This window comes from Silurus aristotelis, assembly GCF_946808225.1.
Source record: "Silurus aristotelis genome assembly, chromosome: 4".
Classification (NCBI taxonomy): Eukaryota; Metazoa; Chordata; class Actinopteri; order Siluriformes; family Siluridae; genus Silurus; species Silurus aristotelis.
The window spans coordinates 11,716,571-11,739,565 of NC_139577.1; the positions used below are offsets into that span (position 1 = coordinate 11,716,571).

Below are 22,995 nucleotides of genomic sequence, written 5' to 3' on the forward strand. Positions count from 1 at the left end.
CCTAGTACTCTTTAAAACTTTAGTGCAGTACAATAAGTACATTATATGGACAAAAGTATTGGGATACCTGACTTTTCCAGCCATACATTGTGCTTTCTTACATTTTGTATAAGGAGTGTTCCTAGTACAAGTTTCTGTGTCTAAACCATAGAAATAGTAACATATCATTTAAATTGGAGGCCTAAAGATCTATGACTTTGAGGATGGATTTGGACTGTAATTAATATCAACAGTTTACTAAAATGGTTTAGGACCACAGACTGCATTTAAGCGTCCATCACTGCACACCTCAACAACCCAGATGAGGATGGATTTACTTTTGCCATTTCAGGGAGTTTTTGTTTGCCACAGTCATCGCTGGCTCGCCTATTAGGGATACATTTATAAGTAACAAATGTATCTTTTATATTACTTCATAACCACTTTAAGTCTGTAAAGCTGCTTTGAGACAAAGTAAAAAGCACTCTACACATAACAATGTATTGAATTGAATATTATCTTACATTCTGAGCTGTGTGATAACCAACGTACCTTTTCCAACTAATTAGATTTGAGTATTAAGCTGAAAAGTTTTAGGATTATGTATTACATTCTATAACATTTAAATACATACACACAAGCTATTAACACAACTCTGCTCCATCAGTGTGCTGAACACTGTGTCGATGAGGAGAGTGGGTGTGCAATTTAACACGCTGTATCTTCATCAGTAAAAGTGTGAGAGTCTCTATGCGTCGCTTTTGACCTACTTTCAGTCCATGGCTGTGTTGGAAGTGTGTCAGTGTGACATGGTGAAATCACACTGGAATGCAGTCTCCTATAACCGATCCAAAGCATTCCGTGCATTTTGATGCAACCAAGGAAAACTTGAGCGAACATCTGCTGCGAATGATTGCCGCCGTTCAGGAGGTTAAGCAGTAAGAAATATCTGGAAAGGACACAGTAACAGACATTCAGGAACGTTATAGATTTATTGAAATGAGTCAGCTCTATATTTTACACAGAGGTATAAATTGTTTTTTTTTTCGTGTATCCAGTGCTTATAATGGTGTGATGATTCATCTGATCTGATCTTATCATCATGTCATCCTCATCTTATCTCTCATTTTTCTCATTTTTCTATGATGCTTAGTGCAGTTTAGGTGCTGCATTTTATAAGTGGGTTTGGGAAACTTCTGTTCCCAATTTCTGCCATTTGAAAAAAAGAATTACATTTTGGATACCTGAAACTTTGTTCCCAGCACTCCATGTTTATTTCTTGGTATTTTAGCTGCCTAAATATATTTTTAAATAAGTTGCCTAATTTGTGCATTGTGCAACAACCCTCTGTGTATAGTCCTATAAACAGAGTTCTTGTAGACTGAGATAAATATTTCAAAAACAATGTTATATAGGTTAATATACAGAATATGCACTGTATGGACAGATGTATTGGGATAACTGACTTTTCCAGCCATGTGTGCTTCTTCCTCAAACTGTTAGAGACAAACAATTTAAAAAGATGTATTTAAAAACAGTAACATAACATTTTCCCTTCACTTGAACTAGCAGACCCAAACAATTTCTAGCATGACAATGCCCCCTGTGCAAAAAGCCAGTTCCATTAAGATATGCTTTACATGGGGGTGGAGATAAAGATCTTGAGCAGTCTGCTATAGAGCGCTGACCTCAACTATACTGAAAACCTTTGGGATGAATTGGAACGCTGCATCTCAAGTGTCCATACCCAACATCAGTACCTGACTTTGCTAATGCTTTTGTAGCTGAATAAGCACAAATCTCTACAAGGACACTAACAGAATCTAATGGAACATTTTCCCCGAAATGTGGACGTTATGATAGCAGCAAATGAAGACTGAATGTGAAATGGGATGTTCAAAAAGCACATACGAAGCTTGGTCAGGTGCATACAAACCTTTGTCTATATAGTGTATATATTTAAAAGGAAAATTTATTATTTCCCAAAAAGCGATTCTCCAATCATTTAAAAAAATGTTGTGTCAAATGTCAATTTAGGGCAATGGTGATGGCGCTCAAACTTATCTGACGATTGGCTTTTTCAGCTTCTCTAGTAATTCTACCTTTAATATTGCTTTGAAATTGCTTTGGTTTGTCCACGCTGCTAAACACATAAAGCTGTGGATGTCTTCACTCACAAAACACGAACATGTTGTTTGGCAGGGTTACATGATCATACAAGAATTCAATAAGTATTTTCACTGTTCACCACCAAACACCTGCACCTGTAGATGACATGATTAGAATGATTAGAATTTTATAAGTTACATCAAATCACTTGCAAGGTTTATTTAATACCTTGAGTTTTGCAACCATTTTTGTTGACAGGTTCATTAATCAGAACCTCTTGTTGACAGGTATTTGATTAACAGTTAATAATACTAAAAAAAAAAACTAAAAAAAAAAAACTTTTAGAAACTTGTGCATGAAGACAATCATGTATATAAAGAGTCTTTCCCATAAACATGCACATGAACAGTCTCTCTTATAAACATCTACAGTGAGGAAAATAAGTATTTGAACACCCTGCTATTTTGCAAGTTCTCCCACTTAGAAATCATGGAGGGGTCTGAAATTGTCATCGTAGGTGCATGTCCACTGTGAGAGACATAATCTAAAAAAAAAATCCAGAAATCACAATATATGATTTTTTAACTATTTATTTGTATGATACAGCTGCAAATAAGTATTTGAACACCTGAGAAAGTTAATGTTAATATTTGGTACAGTAGCCTTTGTTTGCAATTACAGAGGTCAAACGTTTCCTGTAGTTTTTCACCAGGTTTGCACACACTGCAGGAGGGATTTTGGCCCACTCCTCCACACAGATCTTCTCTAGATCAGTCAGGTTTCAGGCCTGTCGCTGAGAAACACGGAGTTTGAGCTCCCTCCAAAAATTCTCTATTGGGTTTGGGTCTGGAGACTGGCTAGGCCACGCCAGAACCTTGATATGCTTCTTACAGAGCCACTCCTTGGTTATCCTGGCTGTGTGCTTTGAGTCATTGTCATGTTGGAAGACCCAGCCTCGACCCATCTTCAATGGTTTAACTGTGGGAAGGCGGTTGTTCCCCAAAATCTTGCAATACATTGCCCCGGTCATCCTCTCCTTAATACAGTGCAGTCGCCCTGTCCCATGTGCAAAAAAACACCCCCAAAGCATGATGCTACCACCCCCATGCTTCACAGTAGGGATGGTGTTCTTGGGATGGTACTCATTATTCTTCTTCCTCCAAACACGTTTAGTGGAATTATGACCCAAAAGTTCTATTTTGGTCTCATCTGACCACATGACTTTCTCCCATGACCCCTCTGGATCATCCAAATGGTCATTGGCAAACTTAAGACGTGCCTGGACATGTGCTGGTTTAAGCAGGGGAACCTTCCGTGCCATGCATGATTTGAAACCATGACGTCTTAGTGTATTACCAACAGTAACCTTGGAAACGGTGGTCCCAGCTCTTTTCAGGTCATTGACCAGCTCCTCCCGTGTAGTTCTGGGCTGATTTCTCACATTCCTTAGGATCATTGAGACCCCACGAGGTAAGAGCCCCAGTCCGAGGGAGATTGACAGTCATGTTTAGCTTCTTCCATTTTCTAATGATTGCTCCAACAGTGGACCTTTTTTCACCAAGCTGCTTGGCAATTTCCCCGTAGCCCTTTCCAGCCTTGTGGAGGTGTACAATTTTGTCTCTAGTGTCTTTGGACAGCTCTTTGGTCTTGGCCATGTTAGTAGTTTTATTCTTACTGATTGTATGGGGTGGACAGGTGTCTTTATGCAGCTAACGACCTCAAACAGGTGCATCTAATTTAGGATAATAAATGTAGTGGAGGTGGACATTTTAAAGGCAGACTAACAGGTCTTTGAGGGTCAGAATTGTAGCTGATAGACAGGTGTTCAAATACTTATTTGCAGCTGTATCATACAAATAAATAGTTTAAAAATCATATATTGTGATTTCTCGATTTTTTTTTTTAGATTATGTCTCTTACAGTGGACATGCACCTACGATGACAATTTCAGACCCCTCCATGATTTCTAAGTGGGAGAACTTGCAAAATAGCAGGGTGTTCAAATACTTATTTTCCTCACTGTACATGAAGAATCTCCCATAGCTATATGCATGAAGTCTCTCCCATAAATATTCACATGAAGAGTCTCTTCCATAAACATGTGCATGAAGAGTCTCTCTCTTCCACAAAAGCATCCATGAAAAGTTTTCTTTTCCACAAATATATACAGGAAGAGTCTCTCCCATAAACATGGGCATAAAGAGTCTCTCCAATAAACATCTACATGAACACTCTCTCCCATAGCTATATGCATGAAGAGTCATTCCCATAAACATACACATGAGTCGCTCCAATAACCATATGCAAGGAAGGGTCTTTTATCATGAACATGTGCATGTAGTCTCTATCGCAAACATATGCATGAAGAGTCTCTCCATGTCTGAGCTCACAGTTTTGTCTCGTGTTCCACAAGATTCCATGTTTAATTGAGTTGGCGGCTACCACTTTTTTTCTGCTCAGATTGCTCAGTTTGGCGATGTGTTTTGCTGACTGAACTCTCCGTCTCTGTTTTCCTTCATCAGTGCAGGCTAATTAAGTGTCTCATTCTGTTTTAAAAATTGTTATTGACTCGCTAGTCTGATTTAATTAAAGATTATAGCTGAGTGCAGCGTGATCATGAGTATGGGGTGACTGCACGTAAACACACAATAAACGCTTGTGTGCCGTTCTCGAGGTCTGATTCACTCACACACACACACACACACACACACACACACACACACACACACACACACACACACACACACACACACACACACACACACATGCTCATAGAATGTAGCCGCAGCCTCAGGCTTGCAGGATGTGTAGGGGATGTATTTTGGACCAGATGCAAGTGATTACAGTGCTGTTAGTGGCATATGTGCATCTCCCAGTTTAAACTAAGTTGGAGGCACACAATTGTATTTCGATGTGGTAAAATGCAATTTTCCCTTCACTTGAACTAGGAGATCCAAACCTCATCCAGCATGAGACTGTCCATGTGCACAACACCAGCTCCATGAAGTTATACTTTACACGGGTTTGAGTGGAAGATCTCCTCCTATAGAGCTCCAACCCTATTAAACACTGTTAGTGTGAATGTAAACTCTGACTGCACCCCAGGCCTCCTGACTTTACTAAGGCTGCGCACATACTGTGCGATTTTGAATAGTCCTTTGTGATTGTTGCTTGTCAGACTTTATGAACATGATTCCAATGTCACACTGAAGGATCTTAGTTGTCATAATGTAAAACTGTACGTCAAAAACTGACACACACGAGAATTTTTACGTCATCAATCCGTGACACGTACAGACCCACGTTTTCTTGGTAGCTAGCAGCAAACAAAAACAATCTTCAGCATTCATTTTGGTCATTGCATGATAATAAAAACATCATACAAATTTTCCCTCAGTAATACACTAAGTTTCTCTTCGTGCTGTACTGTCCACCTGACTTTTCACATTTTCCCTGAGGTGGTTTAAAGTTGTCGAGCTGATTGCATTATCGGGTTCGGCGCTCCTATTGGTTCTTGGTTTTATGGTCATCGTAAGATAACTCGCACTGCAGGAAACTGCACACTGCACACCTCAACAACGATTAACTGTAAGAAATAGACATGAAGTGCGTCCCAGATCAGGATGGGGGTTCCCTCTTGAGTCTGGTTCCTCTCAAGGTTTCTTTCTGGGAGTTTCCCTCGCCACAGCTGCAGTAGAGACAAACTTACAATTGTAAAGAACATTCTTATTCATTCTTTATTACTGCATTATCTGTGTAAAGCTGCTTTGAGTCAATGTCCATTGATAAAAGCGCTATACAAATAAAAATTAATTGAATTGAGGAAAGAGTAGGAAATGTTCTGACACTGCCAGAATTTCATCAGAGAAAAAGCGTAACTATAGAATCGGGGTTTATGTAATCAATAAATGTTTTATTGAAAGTCTGTTTATGTGACGTGAGTCGGAGCTGACATGCATTCAGCAGATCTTGTCTTTCAAAATAATTTACAGTCATCTGTGGCAGGACTTTGACACCTCCATGTGGTTTCCCCCTTTTTTTGTGTGACCCCCACCCCCCCTTCTCTCTCCCTCCCTCGCCGAGTAAAATCACACACACGTGTGTGTGTGTGTGTGTGTGTGTGTGTGTGTGTGTGTGTGTGTGTGTGTGTGTGTGAGTGCGTGGCGGAATGGCAGAGGTTAAAGTAGTACGAGCAAAGTTTTGGCCACTCCCTGAGCCAACCAAGATTTTCTTTTTTTATCCTTTATCTCCTCCTCTTCTTGCCGCGCTCTCTCTCTCTCTCTCTCTCTCTCTCTCTCTCTCTCTCTCTCTCTCTCTCTCTCTCATAACTCGCCCGCTCACTTGGTAGGCTTTGTGAGGGCGAGCAGACGTGTGCAGAGTTGTGTGTGTGTGTCTGTGTGTGTGAGTGTGTCGAAGAGAGAGAGAGAGAGAGAGCTTTGCAAAGAGGAAACAGGACTTGCACAAGCTAGATAGAGGGAACCTTATACTAGGGAGGTGCAGCCACGAAAAGATTGCACACGCATACATAGACGTACACACGTACATAGACTTACACACACACACAGCAGACGATTGTGTAAGGAGAATGGAGGACGGTTCAGCAAGCGTGGCTCCTGCCTGCAATTCTACAATCATGCTGAACAACCACTGCACTGGTAAGAGAACAGGATCGGGGGAGGTGTGTGTGTGTGTGTGCATGCTTTTGAGCATGTGCTTTCATGAATGTAGACCAAAGGAGCTGAGAATGATTTGTGCCCTTTTTGAATTTCATCTGTACCTTAGTTCAAATTCTTTGTGTGTGTGCGTGTGCGTGTGCGTGTGCGTGTGTGTGTGTGTGTGTGTGTGTTCCGCAAGAAAAAAGTTTAACTTTAGTATCTCTTCTTGTTGCATTCTGCTTCTAAGCCAGCAAACTCGGTGTGCCTGTGTGCGTGCGTGTGCGTGCCTGTGTGTATTGTGGCTTCAGAGGGAAACCACTTCTGTTCTTCTATTCAAGATCCTCAGTGGCATCTCATTCATAGCAGACTGGACCACATACCAGAGTTTTGGGTGAACTATGATGCCATAGTTTCTTTTCATTTTCTTTTATGTATTTTTTTTTTTTATCAGATTAAAAATCACAACCAAGCCATAATTTATTTTCGACTTGATTTCCATGATTGTTATTTAGAGTCTAAAATATATATTAATGAAGAATAATTTTTACAACCTATTTCCATATAATGCAGCATAACTATTACATTAATTGTATTTTTGTTTTATTCAGAGTCTAAAATATATATTAATGAAACCTACAATTTTGTGGAGCATGAGCTGTCTGACTGACTCCTAGTATAGAGGATATGAAACAGACACATGAAACACACACACACACATAGACATACACGCGCGCACACACACACACACACACCCACACACACACTATGCACAAAGTGTGACGGTGAGTTCATGGGCCAGTGAAGACGGGTGCTACTTCCTCTCTTTGTCATAATAACATGGCGGGTATAGGAACCGCTGGTCAATGAGTAACCAGTGCATCTGTTGCAGTGTGTGTGTGTGTGTGTGTGTGTGTGTGTGTGTTTGTGTGGATGAATCTTGTGTGTTTTGGCATGAGCGTACGTGTGCTTCAGTAATATTTGCCATTAATTTGAATGTTACGGTTAAACCTCCAGTCTGAACAGTTTAGTCAACACAATCCTGCATATTGTTTCGTACAGTACTTTGCTCTCCTTCTCTTCTTTTATCTTTACTCTATCACTCTCGTTCACATCCGTCCCCATTTTCCAGTGCCTCAGTTTCTCCTGTCCCTTCCTCATCCAACCGAACACTGTGTAAGTTTATGAAGATTGTGTAGAACACAAAAAAAAACAATGTATTTGTATAAAATAATATACAATATATGGACAAAAGTTTTGGGACACTTGACCTTTCCAGTCATGGGATGTTCAAGGCACACAATTGTATAAATCTTGTGTCCTCCTTACTTCATCTACTTCAGTGCTTGAATTACTAGCACCCTTGAGAGAAATCTCCACATCTTCCCAGAAGAGTGGAGGTCCAATTAATGGCAAATTGGGGACTACTTTTGAAATGGGATGTTCAAAAACCACAATCTTTTCGTCAGGTATCCACAAACCTTTGTCTATGCAGTGTATGTAATGCAGAAGTATGCATTTAGTGTATAAAATGATTTGAGAACATTAAGGATGAAGATCATTGCAGGATAGAAGATCCCTGAATTGTTATCATTAGAATGAACAATATTGTGTATTATTGCTTCTCTAGTTTCTGGAATAGCGGAGTCTTAGTTATCTTATCTTTTTATGGATCTCCTCCTTTCTTTCTTTCCTTTCATCTATCTGTCTCTTATACTCTTTCTTGTCATCGCCCTCTACAGGCACACTGACAAACTTAATTCACTTGCCTTAGTTGTTCAACAAATGAACGCAGGTTCTACAGTTTATCATGCCCGTATTTGATAACCGCTTGCCTGAGATAGTGTGCTGTAAACCTAATGACAATATTCTTATTTATCTTTTTCAGCCATTCTGAAAATTTTTGCATTTGCCAAAATGTTTTGTTTTTCTGTCTTAAAAATGTCAGTGTGCTTTTAGTGTGTCTTCTTTTGAGCTAAAGAACATCTCTGTGCTTTGCAGTAGTAGTGGTAGTTCTTGATCGCTAATTTGACTCATGGAATGAGTATGGAAGAAATTGTCAAATTAATGACTTTCTTGCGCAATATTAATATCGACACGATCATTCCAGAATCATGTAAGCAAATTACTGATCTGTTTCTGTCCTAGGTTTTCATTCTGATGTATAAAATGTTACCATATGTTTACCCTAAAACTTGCATAGAGTTCTTGATTACTAATTAGATTCATGCATATAGTGTGCGAATGCAAGAAATCGACACAACTTGGCATACGCACTTTTCCAGATCGACTTACATTTGACTCCTTCATACAGCTGAGTGGCTATAGGGTTAAGGGCAGCTTGGTGTGGCGACCTGATCTAAAGTCCAATGCCTTAACCACTAACCTACATAATAATATCGACACAATCATTCTTAAATCATGCAAACAAAAATACTGATGTGTCTCGATCCTAGTTTTATTCAGCTGTATACAATTATGCCACATGTGCACTAATAAACAATATAGCATACAATAAAACTGCCCTAGAATACAGTAAAGATGCCCTGTGAATTATTCTTTCATTTATTTGTTCATGTGAAATAATTGCTTTATTTTGTTCAGGTCCATGAAGCCATTTGTGGTGTATAGTACAGTACAGTACAGTACAGTGCATCAAAGCTGGGCTGTGATTCAGCACAGAAAGTCCTGCGTGAGTAGAATGTGCAAAAGCAGGCTTACGGAACAGTGACACTGGCATGCAGATGGGTAAAGATAACTGTACACTGCAGTGAAGTTGGCAGCTCCACAGTAAAGCCGCTGTTCATTAGTGAAGAGAAGATTGGATCTTTTAAGTGACTTGGTTCTTTGAATCTTGTTCACCAAAATAAACAACTCTTTTTTTTTTTTTTTTTATCGGGTTGGCATTTAGTTCATTTCGTTCCTTTAATCAGAAATAAAATGTTAAATTTTCAATAAGCAGATCCCCCAACACATCTACATACACAATGTAACATAACAATTTAACAACTGACAATTCTAGAAGACTGTTTTCTGTACATATGAGGTGGAATTAAAAAAGTTTTTGAGACTAGCTCTGTCTATAAGAGATGTCTACTATAAGACATAAAATACATCAGAGCTGGTGTGCAGGTTTGTAAATCCGAGTGCTGTATGTATAACTTGTACTGTATGTGTTGTGCTAGTGTGCTAGGAGCTGGGATGTAGCTTGGCTAAGTTGTGCGCTAAAACAAAACAGACTTGGGATGCATGTTTCTACTTTGTTGTACGATGCGTGTTAAGAAGTCTTGCCATCCCCAGGGCAAATTAAATTTCTTTGACACGGACCAGCCACAGGTCATTTACATATTATTTGAAATCTCTTTATTAAAACGTACTGGCCACGACAAGTCTTTTGTATGTGTGCTTTTATGTTTTTGCTCTCAGCTCTCGTTGTTACTATATGAATTTGAACCTAATAATTCAAGAATCTTTCCAATAAGGCTAATATGATTGGCCCCTTTGATGAAATAACTATAAGGGAATGTGTGGTCATTTTTTTCTTTTGTTGTAATGATGGTTCTGATTTTCGGTGTTTCAAAAATAGCTTTGGACTTGAAAAGGGGTAGATTTAGAGTTTGGCAGTGTATATTTAGTCATCACATGTCAATGGTTAAAAGAAACATTAGATCGTTTGGCAGAGCTGCTATATTAATGGTGTGCTTGTGTTACCCGATAACTTAATATTTAAGTGTATAGCCCGCGCGCTCGGCTCAAGTTATTTCGAACCGTGTGTAAAGGACTAATATGTTTACCGAAGAAATGCAATTGCAAGTGCTCAGCAAAGACACATATAGGAGAAACAAAACCACCAGCTGTGATTGTGCGATCCATCTCTCGACTGTCCACTTGCGCCCAAGATGGATCTTAATACCAAGTGTGAACAGGGATGATCTCTCACTTGGTCACTGTTTTGCTGTCTCCCCTCCCCCCTTTTCCGTGTGTGTATCTTGGCTCGGCGGTTTCGTTTAATGTCTTTAAGCAAACCTGTCTTTACACGCACTAAACAGTTTGAAACTGCATGCGAGTTGCAGTCTCGCAGCCCTGAGAGCCACGATGTGACATTTGCCATGCTGACACACTGGCATTTATACCGCACACATTCCAGCGGAAAAAGCTACACAAAAGAAGGTGTGTGTTCATGCTCACTTCATGGACCTCCTCAGTGGTGCAGAGTGAAATAGTGCTTTCCTGCTTCCTCTTCCTTTTTTTTTCTTCTTTTCTTCATGCAAGTCAGATTGACTATATCAGATAAAGACAGTCATTACACATGTCATTGTAATGTAGTGACATGTCATGAGTCCCAGACTCATTTAAAATGCACCCCAAGACTTCAGGAGTGTTTATTCATATATTATATATAAAATTTAAGGTACAAGATAAAAAAATGTGTGTATATGTATGTTTGTGTATATATATATATATATATATATATATATATATATATATATATATATATATATTACATTTAATAATTATTATATATTCAATTTCTGTACAGTTAGAAGAAATGCAAAAAAATAGCTTGGTGTTTTTTTTATTAACACAGTCCATTATTATTAACATTCAACATCAATAGTTCACTTTTTATTTATTTATTTTTTTATATAAAATGCCTGTCTGGTTAAATAATTAAAATAATATTTTATACAAATGCAATTCAATTTTTTTATATTGATTCTAATGATTAATCAATATAAAAGTAATTTGATTAAATAAAATAAATGGAAATATTGCATTTAATATTTAATTTTTTAAAGATATGTTCTACTTAACTGTTCTGCATATTTCAGCATACTGCATTCAGCAAATGTCTTCATTCCTTCCATCCTTCATTTATTTTCTCCCTTGATATGCTGAAATGGCAGGATTTTCTCCTTTTAAGAAAAATTCTTGAAGCTGTACATAAAACAAAAAAGAATCCATTTTGGAGGACTCATAAAAACGTTGGCAATGGCAGGAAGTGGCATGGATTTCGAAATCAAAATCTGAGGTTTAAAACCACTACATATCTTATTTCGGCGCACTAAAATGTTTTTTTTGGTACGGCTTGAATAGCCACAGTGACACTGCGCTAACTCTAGTTTATTAAAAAAAAATTTATATACCCCTGCCATTGTGTGTGTGTGTGTGTGTTTGTGGGTGGGTGTGTTTGCAAGTCTAGCCCAGGGCTATAACAATGAATCACAAACATATCATTTCAGAGCAGCCCTGCTTTCTGTTCTCAAGCCACAGTGGAATGTCATTCATAAAGGAGCGTCACGCTCTTTTAGCACCAACAAACCACATGCTGTGTTAGAAACCCTCATTACTTTAATTAAGAATGATTTAAAGCTCCATTCTCCATTAAACCTGCTTTGCTCAAAAAGATGTCGAACGTATATACAACATCATGCCAGGCAATCTAATTTACACCCGTTTTGTTTGAGCCTAAAGAGATCGCTGTAATCTTCACTATCTTTTCTGTCCAGGAGACACAGAGACACTCTTCTCTAAAAAAAACTTTCTTTTCGGCTTCTCCCGTTAGGGGTCGCCACAGCGGATCCTCCGCACGTTTGATTTGGCACATGTTTTACGCTGGATGCCCTTCCTAACGCAACCCTCCCCAATTTATCCGGGCTTGGGACCGGCACTAAGAGTGGCTGGGGATGGTTCCCTGACCGGGAATCGAACCCGGGTCGCAGCAGTGGGAGCGCTGCATCTTAACCACTAGACCACCAGGGGACCTAGAGACACTCTTCTCTAAATAGACAAAAAAAACATTGGTTTATAGGTCAGCCGTATATTGTGTGCAATATCCAAGTCACAAAGCAGGAAAAGGAAAGCCCAGGCTTCTTACCTAAATGACTGCTCTTTTCTAGTACTAAACAGGATCCCCCCGGAGTCCCCCCAAGAATACGAACTGCATACAAATGTGCCTGTGGTCTCAGCATATTTGCTTCCAGACCACATTTTTACACAGTAGACCAGAGACGTGACCTTGTATAGTTCTGGGTCTCTAGAGTGTTGCCATGTGTGCATTTGCATAGACAGTAATTCTATTGTGATTTACATTTGCCTTTTGGACAAGTTGAAAGTACTGTACACAAATGTGCTCCTTTGTGTGTCACCAAATCCAGTTGTCCAGCAGACAAGCTAATTATATTTATTACAGAGAGCCTGTGAAAGATATTATGTAGCTGTTATTTATTATTATTTTTTTTTAAGGAATATACATTATAATGGACAAAAGTTTGTGGACACCTGACTGTTGCCGTTATAATGACTTCCACACTTCTGGGAAGATGTTCGACTAGATTTTAGAGTGTGATTGTGGAGATGTGTGCTTATTAAGCCCCAAGGATGTAAAATCAGGTACTGATGTAGGTGAGGTGATGGGGCCTGGGCTGCAGTCAGTGCACATTTTTTCCAAAGGTGTTCAGCAGGGTTGAGTTCAAAGCTTTGTAGCAGGCCACCATAGATACCATGTGCTTTTAACAATGGACACATCTGGAAATAACTGACTATGAAATACCAGATTATTAATTAACTTATACATCACAAACAAATGGCAGAAGGAAAGGGACATACACATATATATATATATATATATATATATATATATATATATATATAGTAAATTGTATAAAATAAGCCCTAGTACCAAAATAAGTGTCTTATAGATTCAAATCAAATCATGATCAAGTTCACATGGGTTTCTACTGAAGGGTGAAGCTCCTCTCTTATGTCTCTCATGTCAGGTTCCTTTGACCATTGTTGGAATGTAACTTTTAAGATGCTTCCAGGAAACGCTTTTATTCAGAAACATGTTTCATAATTATTTTTTTCATACATAATCACCTGATTTTTTTTTTTTCCCATAATGTATCACTTGAACGTGTTTTAAGTTGTTTGTCTCGTGTGAAGCTAAAATGTTTTCTATAGTAATTTTATGGATTTGATGATGACCTTGTGTCTGCCATGTATACAGCCCTGATGCTACCATGGTATAAAAACTTAATAAACAAACAGCCAAACAGTTAACAATGGACATTGACACAAAGCAGCTTTGTTTCTTATAATTGTAAGTTTGTCCCTAACGAGCCAGCCATTGGCAACTGTGGCAAGGAAAAACTCCCTTAGATGGTATAAGGCAGAAACAACAGGAGGAACCAGACTCAAAAGGGAACCCCTCCTCATCTGGGTGGCATCGACTGTACATATCTTCATGCAACTGTCTTGCAGTGCCATGCAGAAACAGGTTTGGGTCTCAGATTAATGCTAGTGCATCCACAAAGATTCAATGCTATTGTAGATTCAAATGTGTGTCTCCAACTTTGAGGGAAGAACCACTTATGGCAGAAAAAAGACAGCTGTCCCAATACGTTTCCCATTTGTGTTCTGTGAATGAAATAACAAAGTCTGCATGATCAAAACGCCCATGTCTATCTGATGATCAAGAATTATTGATCAAGTCTCTGTCTTTCTATATTGGAGTAATGTAATGTAAAAGCTTAACTATATTTTTATTTTATTCTAATTTACATTACATTTAGTACCCTTGGTTCTAGCATTTCTGGTTCATGGCAGTTTCATCAAACTTGTGTTTCTATAGGTGTTATTCACAGTGTTTGCTGTGTGTTGAATTTGTGACTTTAATATTTGTCCCCATCAGTACGAAGAAAGTTCAGAAGGTGCCCATGATAAAACGTCCTCCGTATCAGTCTCTCTATAGGACTGTAAAATGCGCACGCGGTTGACATCGACCATGTCCTCAACTGACTTGAGGCTGTAAAAAAGTGCTACATGCATCATTGCTTCTTTATATTCGAGCCGCTTGTCGTGTCTAAGATTAAAAAGAGAGATTGTAGTGCGTGGCGCAATGTCATCATTTCTTACATAGCGAGGAAGAACTAGAAAGCACAACTGGCAGAGCAGCTATTAATAACGCATAATGGAATCTGAGTGATGAAACCATGCGACTAAATTTAAGCGGCGTGTTTAGCCCTGCTGTACGCCTAGTGTATTTTAGGCTCTGATGCCTCGTGTGTGTGTGTGTGTGTGTGTGTGTGTGTGTGTGTGTGTGTGTGTGTGTGTGTGTGTGTGTGTGTGTGTGTGTGTGTTCTGGTAAAATAATTTCTTCTCAGTGTGTTCATTTTATACATAACGAGTATGACTTTAATGACCATAAGCGACACTATTGCTCATTAGTAGCAATTCATTTATTTTCCTACTGGAAGTAATGCAAGAAGAGGGACAGGTAACCTCACAATTTTTGTGGCTTTGCCATTTTAAGTAGCAGATAGAGAATTAAGCAGGCTCTGTCATTTTAATGCTGTATTAGCATGCATTAGAATCAGAGTCAAGTCTTATTTATTAGTCAGTATGGGTAAGAACATCGGTTGTATTAACGTCATGAAACATGCCGGATTACTGCAGCTCAGCAGAGGTTTGGAAATTCCTTTAGGAGCACCAAGCAAATTATCTTTGACGTAATCTTGCATTAAAGATGAAAAGGAGGCCTGTAAGATGTGAGTGTATATGTGGGCATGCACAGTAAGTGAGTGTGCAAGTGTGTAAGTGAGTGATTTGGTGTGCAAGTGTGAGTAAGTGTGAGTGTATGAGTGATTTGGTGTGTATAATATATTAAAGATGTTGGTTTATTTGCTGAAGTATACTCAGTAATTGTTCAGTGACCTGTTTGTGTATTCTGTTTATTGGTGATAAATGACATAGCTGTGTAGGAAGCATTGTAACACCACAGCTATATTTCTTATGAGAAGGTCCCAGTCATCAACAACAAAACGGCGAAATCACCACTTTGTGCATGCAAGGATTGGCCAGATGTCACAATCATGACCGAGTAGTTGTTTGTATAGGGTTGGTCATGTCTGAAAACTTTTCCTGTCGCCTATCAGCAAACATGCTAAGATAAATTATTTGCTCTCCAATAACTGCTTCCTTTTTAATTCTTTAAAAGCACAGCGAACTGTGCACCTTAAACCAGGGTGACAACATATTGCTCTCTCTCATTGTTGTACATGAAAATGAGTTCACCAGGTGGTCTGTAAAGTGTATCGTAGACATCAGACACTATAAGCTAATTACTAACTGGTAAATAGTTTAAATCAGCAACACATTATTATGTTAACATGTAGTAGTTTTGATATAACAAGTTGCATTTGAATTCTGATATAACTCCATTTATGTCATTTGTACTTGTCATTTTTACATCTTAACATTTATTTTATTGTTAATAATAATAGGGTTTAATGCAACCTTGTCAGTCAGCTAACAATAATAATACCCATTAAAAATCACTAATAAACAATGAAAAACGGCAAATCACATATACATTACATAGACTAAAGTTTTGAGACACCCATCTTATCCAGCCATTTGTGGTTCTTCCTCAAACTGTAACCACCAAGTTGGGGGCACACAATTGTATAGGATGTCTTTTAATGCGGAAGCATGAAATTTAACCTTCACATAAACTATGAAACTTAAACCTGTTCCATTATGACAGTGCCCCTGTATACAATGCTTCATAAAGGTATGCTTTACTTGGGTTGGAGTGGAAGATCTCCTGCTGTAGAGCTCTGTTGTGAACAGCTTTGGGATGAATTGGAACCCTGATTGCACCCCAGGCCTCCTCATCTCACCTACTTCAGTACCTGACTTTACTAACACCCTTGTGGCTGAATGATCATAAATCTCCACAACCAAAATCTAGTGGAACATCTTCCCAGAAAAGAGTGGAGGTGGAGTGGGGAATTGGATGTTCAAAACGCAAAATTAATTTTATTGTATTATAAGGTGTCCACAAATGTTTGTCTACCGTATATAGTGTATATAAAATAATGTATAAATTAATTGAAAAGCTTATTTACATGACAAAAGCTGATTATTATTATTTTTTTATTCATGCCAATTTATTTAATTATATGTTTCTCGGTTTGTAGAATTTGTGACTTTAATTACAAGTAGTTTACCGTGTTACGATGGTACGACTTACGATTTTTTGGATTTTATATATATACTGGAAAGTTTTTTACATGATAGTACTATAAATTGTTTTGCCAAATGAAGTTTTGTAATTATTAACAAATGACTGTATACCACCCCATATTGATTACCATTGTTTAAGTCTCCTGGGTAGACGAGGCCAAGTGATCGGAACGCATCTCGACGTACAGTAAGACAAGGAATACTTGTATTTGTCTCCATCACTCCATCAAGAAAATTCAGAAGGTGAATATGATAAAGCATCCTGAAAAGGGTTTAAATTTTGTCGCCATACCTCATGCTTTTGGCATGAGTTCCATCAAGCACATCATGTAAATTTTTTTTCTTGTTTTTTTCTATACATTCGCATCAATTAAAATGTAAAAATGTAATAAAAATACAGTGAAAGTGGTTTTACTGATAAGTCCTGCATGAACACCACCACCGGATTGCTTATAGGGGTTATGGGTCGTCTATGTCATCTTTTCAAAAGGTTTTTCAATTCTTGAGTCTTGGACAGAATTAATGACGTAAGACGAGGTGTTTCTGTTCCGTATTTCGATATACCTTTAGTATTTGGAAATAGTCATTTAGTCAGCATGCTGTTGCAGGCCCTGATCTCTACATATTGCACAAAAACAAATCGCTAAATCAGCAAATCGCATGAAATGGCAGCGACTGCAACTTTAATTACAGGAGAACATGTGATCTTTCTACAAAACTGTCTTAGTTTTGTTTTTCACTGTCCTTATCTGTCCCGAACATGTCTTGGCAAGCTGCCCGATGTAATCTAAAGGCCGTCTTTTGGCTTAGTCATGGCGTCCCAGCCCATCGTTGCATCCCATGGTTTCAGTCAATGACCTTGTTTACTCTCTCACGTTAGTCTTGTTCAGGTTACAGTTTCTCCATACACAGGCCCACCTGGAGCCTTTATCCTTGATGACAGACATGATGTTTGTGTATATTTGAGTGAGGGGTATGAGTGCAGTTTGGGGCACAAAAGGGGGAATTGAACACCAGCGCACACACATCGGCGCCACCACACACACTGCCCGTTGAGACATGTGCCTTTACTTGTTATGAGCTTCTTTACAAGCATTTTAATGAGGCAAAAAAGAGGCATTGATGATTTTTTTTCTACCATAAGGCTACATTTGGAGACTCCTGGTCTTTTTGGTTTCACGCTGAGGTTAGAATTATTTGGGAGAGGAAGAAAGAGATATATGGCAATGTGGTTGTGGTCTGAATGGTCTTGTTGAACATTAACAAGGCATTGTGTATGTGTGTTGTGTTGTGTGTGTGTGTGTGCACAATAGACATATGACCATGAAGCCTGATTGCACCACTCTCCCAACAGAGCTCTTATCTGACCTGTATATCTGCTATCTCTGCCCGAGGACTTCCTCCACAGACACTCAGGCAAAATGGAGTGCACACTATGGGGCTTGTTGCATGCCAAGGGTGCAGCATGTTTGTAGGAATGCTTTGTGAAAGTGTGAGTGTTAAAATTGAGTTATACGGATAGTGTGTAGTGCACGAGTGTGTAAGTGCTAAATGGGGGAGGGGTGGGGGTGACGGGGTTGATTGGGGGGGTGAGAACGCCCAGGAATGTGGCGGGTTATTGTGAAATATTACAGGCGCAGAAGCCTTCCTTCCTTTTAGCCTGCAAATGCTCATGGTAGAAACAAGCGAGGCATTTCTGATACACACAAACAGACATTCCCCGACACCAGGGTCATCTGGGGGAAGCACAAATACAGTACAGACTCTCAGACCATTCATTTCTCTATTTAAAAAAAAATATCAATGACCGCTACTAGCCAAGGTCGTATTGTTGGCAAAATGTATTATACCACAACTTTTAAAAAATACATTTGTAGAATCTACCAAAAAAAAAAAAAAAATGGTTGACAGATACATAACAGGTCTAAGGATTATTTTAATTTGAAACAGATCTACAAAGTCGGCTAAATTAGCTGTTTTTTGCAGCCTCTATCTTGAGCAGCATAGTTTGCAGAAGCCAAAGTCATTTTAAACCTGATAAAGAGCACTTTTTATATGTTGTAACATGGTTATGCAACTGTTGTGCCTTTTATTCTTGGTTTGCACCAGTTGGGGCCCGTGATATTCAAACAGTGCAGCTGCAGTTTTAGGTGCAGAATGATTTGAATGCTAATTTTCACAGACATTCCCGTGCTGCATTTTGTGCAATGTTCTGCACCGAAATACATCGTACTGTGTCACAATTCAGTATTACAACTCCTATGATAAGGCTATTCATTATTCTATATTCTGTGAGATAACTCACCATTAGCAATTACATCTCAGCTATAAACTAAATGTGAATTGTGCCTTTTTTTTTTTCCTCTGTCCCATGCATGACTGCTGGTATCAAATCTACTACGTCTGGTCCGATTTACTTTCGTTGTTTGGGCATTGTATGGTGTGGGTTTGCCTGTTTCTGCGTGGTTGTTCCATGATGCAGGAGTTCTGATGATAAGGCAGCTTAAAGGAAATATCTGCTTTAAAAAGAGGAAAGTGTGGGTGGAGAACCTAGAAGGTGAATCACTTTGTTCTATGGCAAGGTTCAGTTCATTTTTTTCCCTCTCAAACTTCCTGAGACCTTCAGCATTCACTTTTATTCCTATGAAAACAATAAAGGAATAAAAAGCCTTTTGAAGTTCCTAAATATGTTTAAAAGCTCTTCCGTTATTGTGAGTATGCATGTGTTTAGTATAAGCTCGCATCCATATAATATAATCATATACTTTTCTATAAAAGCAGCTTTGGCAAGAATTCAAAAAGTTACCGTAATTTCTATAAAGCGCACTCCTATATAAGCCGCACCCACTGAATTTGACGAATATTTTTATTTTGAACATAAATAAGCCGCACCTGTCTATAAGCTGCAGTTGTCTACATTGAAACTAATGAACTTTACACAGGCTCTAACAAAAGACAGTGTCTGTTACACGGTGTAATGGGTGAAATATGTTGCGCTTCCTTTAGGAGCATAGCGGTATTTTGGGAATAGCCTGCCGCCGCATTTTTCCGATATTACTGCATGTGTGGAGACTGAGGAATATGTCCTTATTATTTTCTGATGCTCATTTCTAAGTTTCTTTGACTAACCTGTAACGCTGTTGCCAAGGAAAATAAAAAAGCAAGAGTTTTGGAAACCTGTCTGTGCTTATATGATTTCTATTGCAACTGGAGTTAGCGAGCTCTCCCTTCACCCTGACTCAACGCGTTACAACGGCTTGTATCTAAACAGTAGCCTACCAAGAAAGTTATTGTTCACTGTCTTCCTCCTTCCTTTCACAACTATTTCTCTCGGAAGTTTATCTTTTGGCATCGTCGTGCGGGGTTCAAAACGTGGGAAAAAAGTAGCGGCTTATAGTCCAAAAAATACAGTACTTTGGATCACAGGTTTATTAACTTTTTTTTTTTCGTGGAATCCGTGTGTCAGTTTGGACATTACATTTCACATTTCCTACCCATTTGGTGTCCTATTCTTCTGGGAATATGTTCCACTAGATTTTGGAATGTGCTTGTGGAGATTTGTGTTCATTCAGCTACAATGGTGTAAATTTAGTAAAGTCAGGTACTGATGTAGGTGGGGTAAGGAGGCCTGGGGTGCAGTCAGCATTCACATTCATCCCAAAGGTGTTTAAAAAGGTAAAGGTCCATTCTATTGCAAGCCACACCAAATCTTGCATATATTAATGAAGCTGGTTTTGTGAACAGGTTATTGTCATGCTGGAACAGGTTTGGACCTCCTAGTTCAATTAAAGGGAAAATGTTATACTTCCACATTCAAAGACTTCCTGTACAATTGTGTGCCTCCTACAACAGTTTGGGGAAGAACCACATACATCTGGAAATGTTAGGCGTTTCTAATGCTTTTGTCCTTATTGTGTATAGTTTACAGGAACTTGTTGGCTTAGACTGCGTGCAAACAAATTTTAAAATGTTGTGGAATTGTTTTCGGTAAGGATCAGTTTTCAGAAAGCGTCTCCTGTGACACAGGAAATTTAGGGACAGAGGGTATGAGAACTTCATGAGAGACAGAAAAAGAAAGTACGTTAGAGTTGCTTTTATGTTAATGATAATTGGTGCACACTTATTTTGTTTTAAATATTAAAAGAAAAATGCACATTATGTTGTACAAGTTGCTATGTTATGTTATGTAATATGAGGGAAAAAATGCTGTTATTAGCAACCACACCAGCAGGACATTTCTAATGCCTGGTATACATTGGACATTTTTTGAGTGGTTCCAGAGCCCCAACGAAAATGAAAGATGACCAATTTGAGATGATCGTGACTCCTAAAAAGTGGTCCTATATCGCACTCTGAGAGAGATTCAGACGTGTGAAAATGTTCTGATAAATTTAGATTTATCCTACACAAATGTCTACTTACTGACTAAAAAAAATGCACCATGAAAGGACATTGATCAACATGACATGAGGTGAGAAAACATTTCTGAGCTTAATATTACAACAGTTTTAATATTCAATTTTGGTTCTACATGTGGGCTAGGTTGACGTATAGGCTAGGTTTATGTTTATGCACACTTACTCCAAGCTCCCTTTGCAAAATCACCATCCTAATTTGGCCTCATTTCCTTAGCCATGCCCCGATCCATATTCTCCTGCTTCACCGCCTCCTCCTCTTTATTTTAGTACACTTTAAAACCACATTTGCCAAAGCATGATTCATCTTGCTCTTTTCACTCCTCACTAGCGCATGCTGATGACATTTCTTTACTAATATCCCATAATGATACCGTTTTATTTTTCTATACTAACTTGTCTTGTAGCCCACAGTTCCGTGTCATTATACATTTTACATACATGTCATTCTCAAGTATATCAGGTCCAACAATGCGATATGTAACATAAGCACCCCAATTCTAAAAAAGTTCTGTACTCTGTATAAAATTTCTAAAACAGAATGCAGTGATGTCCAAATCAAACAAAAAACATATCAAATGGTTAAAATTAGTATATATACTATTTTAAGAAAAAAATGTTTGTTTTAAATTTTATGGCTGCAGGTCTTACAAAAATTTGGGACAGTGCCATGTTTACCACTGTGTAGGAATCACATCTGTCTGAATACATCTGGGAACTGTGGAGACCAATTGCTGTAAGAAGATTGTTGTCCCATAGCTGACTGATACAGGATGCTAGCTGCTCTGCAGTTCTGGGTGTCCAATGATGTGTTTTTCGTTTAATGATGCGCGATAAAACGAAACTATTCTGAAAGTCTTTCACAGATTGGTGAAGCTCTGCCTATCTTTACTTCTGATAGACTCTGCCTCTCTGAGATACGCTATTTATACCCAATTTACATTTTACATGAACCTTTTTGGAAATTGCTGAAATCGCAGTATTCTTCATTACGTCTCCTACTATTGTAAACATGATTGACAGCACTCAGCAGAACACTTTCATGACATAAAGAATGGCAGTAAATAAGAAGAAAAGGATCCATGCAATAGATCACCCAAGTTTATCTCGTAGCCAGTCACTTTTGATTTTGTTTCTGAATAATTATAATCTATGACAAAGCAATCATTTCCTCACACGCATGATGCTTATCCAAAATATAGATTTTTTTACCTGAAACTTTCTTTCATTTTAGTTCAGTTTTATTTGCAGGGACTTTGGTTTTCTTCTCCTTTTTAAAGGGAAGAGGAAAGGTAAAAGCAGTGATCTGTGATTATCCCCCCTCTCACAGAGCAATTTGGCAAACGGACCTCAAACCAGAAAAATGTCTGGAAGGCTTTGGGAAGCCGGTTCTTTTCTTTTGGTCCTCGCTCTGCCTGCGGTTGGCAGATTGGTCTGATTGATTTAGTTGCTGGCTCGGTCGGAGCCATGCGGCAGTTATGCTTGGCTCAGGAACGCGCTAATTTGTGTGGCTAAAAGCTACAGAGGGCACTTTTTTTGACCCCTTCAATTTGAATTGTGTGTGTGTGTGTGTTTTCTGTAACTGATCTTGTTGGCTCTGTTCTGACTAGCCATATCGACCTGTGTGTTCATTCCTGGACACGTGTGTGTGTGTGTGTGTGTGTGTGTGAGAGGGCATTCCTCAGCCCTTTCTTTTCCCTTAAGTCCCACACAGGCAGCTACAATAAGCACTCTGTGACCTAAAGACTAGCTGTTTGCATTCTGTAGCAGTGTTTGTGGAATGTGTGAATTGGTCTGTGCTTTATCAGCTC

General features: G+C 38.7%; 1 protein-coding gene and 1 long non-coding RNA gene across 8 annotated transcripts in view; both read left to right on the forward strand.

Moving 5' to 3' along the window:
* The window catches only part of eml4 (EMAP like 4), a 99,149-nt gene that overhangs the window by 33,712 nt on the left and 42,442 nt on the right, over window positions 1–22,995 (forward strand). For 2 of the 7 annotated variants that reach the window (XM_083539903.1, XM_083539904.1), the window contains exon 1: window positions 6,425–6,743. The exons of 3 other annotated variants lie outside the window; for them this stretch is intronic. In XM_083539903.1, coding sequence (XP_083396029.1) covers window positions 6,674–6,743 — 70 coding nt within the window. In that variant the 5' untranslated portion in view covers window positions 6,425–6,673. Of the gene's footprint in view, window positions 1–6,424; window positions 6,744–22,995 lie in introns of those variants that run through there. 2 more of the 7 variants (XM_083539906.1, XM_083539907.1) reach the window with 1 other exon arrangement.
* LOC310725335 lies at window positions 15,473–20,918 on the forward strand. Its single transcript, XR_014533332.1, has 2 exons — window positions 15,473–20,741; window positions 20,779–20,918. It is a non-coding gene; the product is annotated as an uncharacterized lncRNA (long non-coding RNA).